Raw genomic sequence first — 10,732 nt, 5'->3', positions numbered from 1 at the left:
GAACAATTTATTAAAATGAAGGTTTCTACCACAAATTAAATTATTACTTGAAATTATGCTAATATTCAGTAAGTTTAAAATATGAATTTAAACTAGTCATAGTACAATAGCAACAGCAAAATAGTCATGCGTGCTGTGTTGTGTAACATCACAAAGTGCATTCCAAAACCACCTAGACACTCTATTCAGCCTGAGATGTTTTTAATCTTCTAGTCCAAGGTACTTCATGTAGCACTTAATAAGAAAGCATAGTTTAAGAAACTAATTTTTAGTCTGCAACTTGATTAGGCAGTTTGCTACTATTTAGCTGTTTGTTTTAGCTGTATTGAATATTTGTGTGTGCTTAAGGTCAAGTTCAGATGTAGCTATTTCGAGCCATCTGAAGGAGGCTGATGATGCTTTTTCCATCTCTACCCACTAGCACTAAGGTTTAAACTAGACTACAATTTGGATGGTGGTGACGAACATGTGTTAACAGGCTACCGTGGACACAGCAGTGTGATTTTTAACGTATGCTAAATTGGTTCCAGTTTAACGCATGTTAAAGGCACATTCCCTTGTCTACACTAGTCTTCCAAATCCTAGTCCAGACAAGACCTCAAAGACTTGGTGACATTAGAAGAACACATGTAGATGTATTACAGAAGTTAACAGCTGGCATGCTGAATTTAACAGTGATAGAAGCCAGTTCAATCTACCCTGATGGTAGAGCTGGGCAAATAAAAAAAATTCTATTTGTAAACATGTTCGCCAAAGCCAACATGCCATTCAGTCTGTTTACATCTGAACTCTTTCTTTAAGCCTTCATATGACTTTTCTTTCCATGAATGATTGTAGAACTTTCTCTTTGTGCAGATATGGGAGCCAAGCTCTCAGGGCTGGTGTCACGTCTCTGTCATCCAAACACGAAAGAGAAACCATAGCATGTGACCAATCAAACAGAATACTTCATTACAAATACTGAAACGTTTGCTGTGACCAGTTAGTGACAACCTACAGTCCCCCAGCTATGTCCGTGAAACATATCAGTTGCATAGTAAACAAATACATGAGAGCAATAATCCGTTTGCAGCCAACAATATGCAATCAGGGCAAAAGCTAAATCCAATGCATAGGTAATTTGCAACCAGTAGACCTGCTCTACTCCTAGCCTTGAAAGTAGAAGGGCACTTGACATCCTGGCATCTGAATGAGCAGTTCAATTGCTCATTGATTAGGGTTATCCTTAGGCTTCCTTTATTATTATTCCTGTGGGGCTGGAATTCTACAATAGAGTCAGATTTAAGATTCAGGTACCATGCTCATGGATAGCATCCTTGTCTGGCTTATAGGCACAGAGAGTTGAGTTGCAGAGCCTATATTTAAAAGAAAATAGATAACTGTTTTCAAATTAGAACTAATGAGAACGTGATTAAACAGGTGGCTTTAACACTGTTTTACATTAAATTAACGTATTACTGCAGGACATAGAGTTAATGCCTTAAACATGCATAGCTTCCCGTGGATATGAATGATTAAACCAATTGTTACATTTTGCTAGGTCACATCAGGAAAAATGGAACTGACTGATTTAAGCCTCCAGCACATGCACACACTTGCCAACACTCAGCTGGAGATTTCCAAGCCTGGAATAGGCATTTGCCTCCCCTATTGCAATTTGCTGGAGTCTGCCACCACTGTGCTTGCCAGAATTATTAAGCTTGTCAGAGGAACAGCATTGGCATTTGTCCTTTGTGCGATAGTTGATGTCCATAAATCCAAACCAGTGTTAACACCGGAACAGAACTTGTCTTCCCCTCTCTCCCCCTCACCTTTTTTAAATTAATTTCCTTGAGGTTTAATAGTGTGCTTAACAGGCTCAGTAGTATCCCTTATCCTCTCTAACATAGCGAGCCAGAAAAAGCAAAGACCCAGAGGCTGTTAGTAGGCAATTCTACCTGCGAGTGGAGGTTACTGCTGGTAATGCATCACAAGGCAATAAAATACATCAACCACCTCGATATTTCAACCTCTAGTGTTCCAAGAATAGATGCTCTGTATTTTTACAAAGAAACTGTAATGAAGGACATAACGAGAATGAATTTAATGGAAATACTAAACATCACCGTTCCCCATGTAATCTTGTTTTCTTTGAACAATGTTTAATTGTTATTATTAGCAAAAAAAATCCTGACAATCTACAGACTGACGACTATGCATGTGAACATATTTTAATAGTCGATGTAGTAACATGAGAAATCGATTCATAGTTTTAGAAGGGACCATCGGATTATCCCATTTGCCCTCCTGATGAACGTACACCCTAGAATTTCATCCCGTTCTTCTTTGCATGATTGCACATGACCATTCCACTTACGGCATGTGCACATGCAGCCCATTGGAGCTGGAGATGTTTTTCCCTTAGTGGTAGCTGTTGTGGCATGTTTTCCAGACCTAGACTCATTTATGGCTCTTTTCTGCACGCTCCCTGTAGTCACATCCTTTTAAAAATATGGACACCAGTACTGTACACAGAATTCCAGTGTCAGTCTCAGCATGCCTTACACATTTCCATCGACTCTGCAGATGGAAATACTAATGGGACTACCCAGAGATGATGCTATTGCTAGTGAAAAATGCTGGTTTCAGATTTACTATTACAGATTTACAGACACAGACTAAGCGGCAGATTTTCAACTGCTCTGCTCCAACTCAGCAAGAGGGGAAGTGAGAGGGGAGCTCTCTAACTGGTTCCTTGACCCAAAGCAGCAGGGGAAAAGCTCTGCACTGGGTGTGAAGTGCCTCTGGGATCTTATAGCAGGGGACGGTCAGGGGTAGTGGAACACTGTTCCCACCACAGCTCCCCACCTACTCCAAGGGTTGAGTGGGTGGCTGGTACAGGAGGTGACAGACCAGTCTCTACCACTTGAGTGTTCTCCTGAATAGGGGAAATTCTCAGTTGGGCATTACCAGCCATTTTAAGGCCACTTTGCACCACTTACATGACACTAAATGGACCTAGACTGGGCAATCTGGTCCTAAAAGTCTATTGATGACACACTGTAATTTTTGAATAAAATTATAAACAAATCTAGGTGGCTGAGCTTTCGAGTTGTGTCCATGTGACCATCCACAAAAGTGGATCTTGCACTTTTGAGAGAGAGAAAGGTTAAGTTGTTTGCAAAAGTCCCATGCAGAATCAATGGCAGAGCCATGATTAGAATTCAAAAGTTCCTGTTTCCAGTCCCATACTCAAGTTAAAGTTCTGACTTCCCCCGCACAGTGTCTATCAGCAGTGTAACAAGGGTTGAATCAATCCTGCTGGCCCTGGTTTGTCAGACTTACAAACTAGACACTGCAGAAACCATTCAGAGGGGCTGACTTTGGGCCACCCTTCTATTTATTTCTGTAGATTTTATATTGTACCTATTCAGGCTCTAGGCAGATTCAACTTGTAGAACAGGTTTCAAAGGTCACATTGGGCCCAAGATATTGATCTTCGGGGAAGAAAAGGTTCTTACAAAATTTAATACAATAAAAAACATTTATGTTTTTCTTTAGAGTCCAATGAAAAGGTTTATGTTTTAACAAACATTCCTCTATAGTGTTTGCAATCTAAACATCACTAGGGCAATCTGAAATTGACTAGAAGCGGATTCTAAACACAGCGAAACTGACAAGTTTATTTTTGGGGGCAGTACTAATGAATGCCCATGACTATATATTACAATAGTGTAACATGAACTTATGTAGATTAATTGAAGTGTGCCTAAGTATCTATATCAAGTCTGATGACCATTGTTAATTGTGTAATTACATATCAGTGGCTCCTATAACTTTTAATCAATATATCAATTTCAATTACACTTAATTTTACCCCGGAAGTTATCCCTCCCCATCTATAGAACATCATTTTATTTTTTATTAAACCGTCAGAAGGAGGTGATGTGTCACACAGAATTACAGTACTTTTAAAATAAATAATGGATTTACCCAGAGATTTTGCATTCAATTTCCTACTGTGACTAGAAAATCCTGGGAGAATTTCCTCCTTCACCCCTCCCAAATCATGGAAACAAATTTCAGAGAGGTATCTGCTGCCATTACTTAAAAAAAATAGTATTTCTAGGAAATAATAGCAATGAAAGTTATAGACATCTTATTTCCATCTTTAGCAGACATTTTCACTTGACAGGTAAAAAGGGTGCTTAAAGTTGAGCTACAAAGGAAAGAAAAATTCAGTTAGTGCCCTTTTGATTCTTTAGGGTGTGTTAAAAAAATCTGCATTTTTACCGGAGATTGATCAGTAATATAAAGTCTAGTCTTTCCTGTTTTTGCTGGAAGACTCATTGGGCATCTGAGAGATATAGATGGGCAGCTTCCTCGAACTTTAATAGAAAAGTGGGGGAGGGTGGTATTGAATCCATGGGTACGTGACTCTACGCCAATTTGCAAAAGCTTAAATCGCAAATTAAAAAATTCCCTGAATCTTGGATGTAGGGAGATTAATGTACAGCAAAATGTACCATTTTCTAGGTACTTCAACATGTCTAATAAACAAATCAGTGTTTAAACTACTAAAGTCACTTTGACTGGATCTCTTCTAAAATAAAAATACTGACTACAAAAATATTGTGTTTAGAAGAGGCATCATTCAGCAGACCCCATTGAGCTGGCTGCATATGATATATGATGTACTTTTAAAAGAGCAAAAGTATTTTGTACAAGGTTCAAATAGTAACTCCGAACACTTATAAAGTGCTTCTTCTTTTCCCTCAGAGCACCCATCTAATCCTCACAACACACCCATGAGGTAGATTAGTATTAGCAGACAGAAGCAGAAACTGAGGCTGTGTATCTCCCTACGGCCATAAGTAACTTTCTCCTGTGAGTCAGCAGCTAAAGTAGGATTACGGCTTTCTGACTCGAAGCCCCAAGCTCCGTCTGCGTGACCACAGCTGCTGCCAGCACTAGCTCTCTAGCTTACTGCAGGGAAGTCTTTTTATGAAGGAAAAAGATATATTTTAGCCCAGTGGCTTATCCTTCGTGATCCTGATTCTTTTACCCACACGACATTTCCGTTGACTTCATCGACTGGGCCCCATATATTGAACTCACTTTTTCCCCAGCCGAGCCTATTCAAAATACAACAGCAGTGGAAGGTTGGCTTCCCATTTCTCTGTTGGAAGAGTGTGCACCCGCTTCACCCGCTATTGTATTGAAATAGCTGCTTGCTGCTCCAGTCCAGTAGGACAGAGACAAGCTCCCCTCCCAGAGGGCTCCTTTGGAGGAATTGATAATGCCAGCCTTTTACCATATCTCAACATAAATTCATACCACGTGAATGTATCCATATTTATATATTGGAACAAATCCCACTCACTTTACTCACATGTGTAGTTCCTTTGAAGGCAACGGGACTAGCTGTATGTATAAGGCAAGCAGGATTTCTCCCAACAGATGCTTTCATAGACACACACTATATTTTGATTACTTATTTTTAAAGGAATTAAGCACCTATAAATGCAGGCAGGTGAAGTGGGTGCTTTGGAAAATCCCACTGTGTGGCTAGTTGCATCTTTAGGCATCTAAATACCTTTAAATACCTGGCCCTAAACCACCAGTAAGAGGTATTTTACCAGGAAAATATCCAGCTCCATTTAATGGTCACTAGCTTTATAGCTCTCCTGGCTCATCGTAACACATTTGCGATAGACAGGGGACACGTAAGGATACTTAAATAACACTAAGAGTTCTCAACATAAAATAACATGACACACACACTGAATATATGCAATCAACATGGGGTGCTGAATATGATGTCAATGAATAGAGAGTTCCTCTTGTTAACTGGAATTGAAGGTGCTCTTAGCTCTGAGCCCTCGTCCAGTCATCTTCATCATGCAAAGTGCCATAGGATAAGCTGTTTGAATCCAGCTGTATTTTGTCAATAATTTTTTTTCCTGTGAGAATGGGAAAAAACAAAAAAACTCAATGAAAAAAACCCACAATTTTGCTAATCCATTATTTTTCTGTTAAAGGCTCCTCAGTCTAGATGCCTTTTGTTTTCCTTTGATAGGCTGTGGCAACCGTTAAGAAATAATTTAAGAAAGTCTTTGAAAAAAAATCAATTGGAAATAGGAATAGAAATGAAGAAAAAAGTAAGTTTATTAAATATGATTGGAGGATATTTCTACTTCAATTCTCCCCATTCATTCCCCACTCCATTACCTGGTGCATTTAGACTTTTAAACATAGGTGATCGGCAAATATTTGACAAAGAACTTCCAAAACCATGCCTACCAGGAATTTGTCCACAGTCAATATAAGGAACTTGCAAATGCTCCTCTTCTCGATTTCGTGTGATTACAAACACACCAAGAAATGACAGAAGACACCTACAAAGGCATTGTGAAAATAAGGTTAGAAGCAGCTCATTGCATTTGAAATGTGGGTCTTGTCTTGGGTATCCATGTTTCTCTCTCAATAGCTTCCAAATCTGAGCTGCTCAGTTTACAAGTAAAGAGAATTAGTTTTTCATGACTGGCAGCCCAGCAAACTCATCCAGGGCTCAGTGGGTCTGTCAACACAGCAAAGAAAAAACCACGGCTGGTCCATGTCAGCTGACTCAGGCTCGCATGGCTCAGTCTGCAGGGCTATTTCATTGTTGTGTAGGCTTCTGAGCTGGAGCCTGAGCTCTGTGTGACGGTGCACCCTTTAAGGCTTTATGGAAATATGCTTATGAGTGTATATATGACATAACAGGAAAATGTTTTATGCTACATATGCCATGTAACATAACTCTGTAAAGGTTATGAATCTACTCATCCCATTTGTATGCATGTATCATCTTTGTATTCGAAGTTATGAATATTGGCTGTGTACTTGCTTGATTTTTAAGTAGCCTTTGTAAAGCATCTGGTTAGCTTCTTGAGAAAGGAATGTGCAAATTAAGTGCCCAATCAAGAAGCACTTAAGGGACAATGGATCGGAAGGCTCCAATTCACATAAGAAGTCTACATGAGGACATTCAAGGTAACATGTGAACAAGCCTGTAAAAACTGAGTCATGCATGGACATGTGACTTGCCCATGTGACTCCAAAACTCCATCTTGGAGCTGGACTTTGCATAGGAGAGAGGAGGGGGTCTCCACCCACAAGGAAAAGTCTATTTAAACCCCTGGGAGACCCCTCCATTTTGTGTTCAGCTGGCTAAAGAGAGAACCTCTCAACCCCCAACGATACCTGAAAGAAACTGGAACAAAGAACAGTAACTACAGGGGGTGTGAGTGATTGCTGGACCCAGACTAGAAGGAGACTAGTCTGTAAAAGGAAACTTACTGGGTGAGGTTTTTATCCATATTCAATTTTCTTAGACATAGACTTGCGTGTTCTATTTTATTTTGCGTGGTAATTCACTTTGTTCTGTCTGTTACTACTTGGAACCACTTAAATCCTACTTTTTGTATTTAATAAAATCACTTTTTACTTATTAATTAACCCACAGTATGTATTAATACCAGGGAGGAGGGGGCAAACAGCTCTGCATATCTCTCTATCAGTTTATAGAGGGCAAACAATTTATGAGTTTACCCTGTATAAGCTTTATACAGGGTAAAATGGATTTATTTGGGGTTTGGACCCCATTGGGAGCTGGGCATCTGAGTGTTAAAGACAGGAACACTTCAATTAGTTGCTTTCAGTTAAGTCTTTAGCTTTGGGACATGTGGTTCAGACCCTGGGTCTGGGTTTGCAGCAGACTGGCATGTCTGGCTCAACAAGACAGGGTGCTGGAGTCCCAAGCTGGCAGGGAAAGCAGGGGCAGAAGTAATCTTGGCACATCAGTTGGCAGCCCGAAGGGGGTTTCTGTGATCCAACCCGCACACTCTGGAACTCTCTACCCCACAGGATCCTAGAGGCCAGGTTTTAGCCTGAGCCCAGACATCTACACAGCAATGAAACAGCCCTGAGGTTTTTCTTTGTGTGTAGACATACCCAATGTCAGGCTGGGCTCTTAAATGGGAGTGAGATCTGAGAAGGTAACAAAGGTTCTGGGGACCAAATTATGCTCTTGACAATCCCTCAGCAGTTTATGGATTCCTGTGGGTTTTCAAAGGCTGTTTGCCTTACTCACATACCTAGTCTCACTGACTTCAAAGGAACTGATGTGAGAAAGGTGAGCTGAGCCCCAAACTAAGCCACAGCAAGGAAAACATATTTGCATCCTGGAACAATTGTTTGTGGAGTATCTAGACTAACATTTACAGTTACATTGATTATCAGTTAACTCAAGTTACAACACAACCAAAAACTCTAGTCTAGACAGGTCCTCTGTTTCGCTCATTTTACTTTTGTGTCTCACAACCAGGCTTCTGGCTGGCAGTGATTTTGAACTGCTTGGTAAGTGTCTTGTGTCCATCCAAGGCTGTCCACAACATCAACTTGCAATGTTTTTTATCCTACTGTAACAGCTGCCCCCTAACACATTGCAATGGAATAGGTTTTTTCTTCAGGAGAAAAGGAAAACTTGTTCGGAAAGGTAAGGGCTGTTTTGATACAAACTTTGTTACAGATTTTCAGTAGATACACTTACCCGAATAGAAACATGAACACACTCAGCAAAGCTGCACCTTCGAATTCCTGATAAAATATGACCCCTAGAACGTGACAGAAACAAGAACTGCAGATCTTGAACAAATTCCAAGTGATGTGAATTACTGATGACAGGGTCAGAAGCTAGGTTATGATCAAGTGGAAAAAAATCCCAAATACATCAATACAAATTTTGGGTGGGTTCATATTATATGCCCATATTCAGTATCTATGTCTTTTTTAAGATAATGGTAATTGCATATATCTTGATAAGATCTCACTCTACCAGGTTTGGACTTCTTGCTTGTGTTGTTAATTATTCAGTATAGTCACATTTTTTATTGCCAACAACTGAAAATCCTTGTTAAGTGTAAAAGATATTTTTAAAGAATGAAACCTTGTTGAATTACATATAGGTCCTTACACAGTGTTTATTCAGGTCAGGCTCAGACTGAGGGCTTGTCTACATGCAGAGTTGCAACAATTTAACTAAATTGTTGTTTTAAATGAATTTAGTTAAGTACAAAAAGCTCTGTGGACACTCTTACTTCAGATTAAATCAGGTTTGTTTGGGTTTAGCTTAGTCAATTAGGAACACATTTAAAACTGCAATAAGTTCCTCTTAAACTACATAGGGACTTGCACCATTTCAGCTGGTTTAACTAAACAGGTGCAGATTTGAATATTGACCAGAGGATCCCAAACTGTGGTCCACTGACCACCAGTGGTCTGCAACTTCATTCAGGTGGTCCACAGATAGTTCCCTCTAAGATGCGTGCCTAGGTGGCTGCACATGAGAGAATGAAAGGTCGCCCACCTAACTTTATGTCAGTTCCATATTGTGGGGCTGCAGGAGAGAGAAGGAGAGACCCCCCCACACCCTCCTTTGCAGCCCCAGTTTGGGGGCTGCCGCAGTGGGGGAGAGAGGGCACATCCATCACATTAGAAAGGTAAGACTACTGATATTAAAATATGCGTTATGTGCTTTTATTTGTAGAACAAAAAAAGTTAATTATTACTTTTTTTTTTATATAGTGCTTTTATCCAAAGTGCTTTACAATAGTTAGCTAATGGTACAAACAACATTTGGAAAGATCATTAAGAGACCCTCCGCAATTTTCAAGGGGTCCGCAAAAAAAAAAAAGGTTTGAGAACCACTTATCTAGACGATCCTGAATAAGGATCTGGCCTTTAAAAAAAGTAGGCATAAGACCAAACGCTCCACATGGTTACTCCAGTGCAACTCCTTTTGGCCAATGTCTCCTCTCAGTCACAAAGTGTAGGTCTGTTCTAACACAGCTGATGAGGCAATCTTCATGGAACTCCCTTCAGCATTAATGGAAGTTCTGAATATTAAATTTCCTGCAGACCAATGACAGGACTGCCCCGTTGTGCATTAAAATCGGTCATAAATATTATAGCTGTATAATTTTGGCTTATTGCTGACATAGAATCTTTAGGTACATCTACACTGCAATAAATAAAATAAATACAAAAAGAATTAGGGCTCACTTTATATTATTATTATTGATTACAAATATTTGCACTGTAAAAAAGATAAACAAAATAAATAGTATTTTTCAATTCACTTCATATAAATTCTGCAGTGAATCTCTTTATCATGAAAGTGCAACTTACAAATGTAGAATTTTTTTTTTGCATACCTACACTCAAAAATGAAATGATGTCAAACTTTAGACCCTACAAGTCCACTCGCTTCTTGTTCAGCCAATCGCTAAGACAAACAAGTTTGTTTATATTTACGGGAGAGAATGCTGCCTGCTTCTAATTTACAATGAAAAGTGAGAACAGGTGCTAAACATTCATATGCCCCTTCCTGCTTCCATTCCAGAGGACATGCTTCCATGCTGATGATGGGTTCTGCTCTATAATAATCCAAAGCAGTGCAGACTGACACACATTCATTTAAATCATCTGAATCAGATACCAACAGCAGAAGGTTGATATTCTCTTTTCGTGGTTTGGGTTCTCTAGTTTCCGTATCGGAGTGTTGCTCTTTTAAGACTTCTGACAGCATGTTCCACACCTCGTCCCTCTCAGATTTTGGAAGCCACTTCAGATTCTTAAACCTTGGTCGAGTGCTGTAGCTATCTTTAGAAATCTCATATTGGTACCTTCTTTGTGTTCTGTCAAATCTGCA

General features: G+C 39.6%; 1 protein-coding gene across 2 annotated transcripts in view; it reads right to left on the bottom strand.

Annotated features, from left to right (window-relative positions):
- Positions 1–2,185: 2,185 nt before the first annotated feature.
- Positions 2,186–10,732, bottom strand: part of NIPAL2 (NIPA like domain containing 2) — a 70,995-nt gene continuing 62,448 nt past the window's right edge. For both annotated transcript variants that reach the window (XM_007056010.4, XM_043539302.1), the window contains exons 9-11: positions 8,573–8,636; positions 6,283–6,377; positions 2,186–5,942 (exon numbers count right to left, since the gene is read on the bottom strand). In XM_007056010.4, the coding sequence (XP_007056072.3) occupies positions 5,848–5,942; positions 6,283–6,377; positions 8,573–8,636 (254 nt within the window). In that variant the 3' untranslated portion in view covers positions 2,186–5,847. The remainder of the gene's footprint in view (positions 5,943–6,282; positions 6,378–8,572; positions 8,637–10,732) is intronic.

Source organism: Chelonia mydas, chromosome 2, assembly GCF_015237465.2.
Source record: "Chelonia mydas isolate rCheMyd1 chromosome 2, rCheMyd1.pri.v2, whole genome shotgun sequence".
Classification (NCBI taxonomy): Eukaryota; Metazoa; Chordata; order Testudines; family Cheloniidae; genus Chelonia; species Chelonia mydas.
This window is presented reverse-complemented; position numbering and strand designations above follow the sequence as displayed.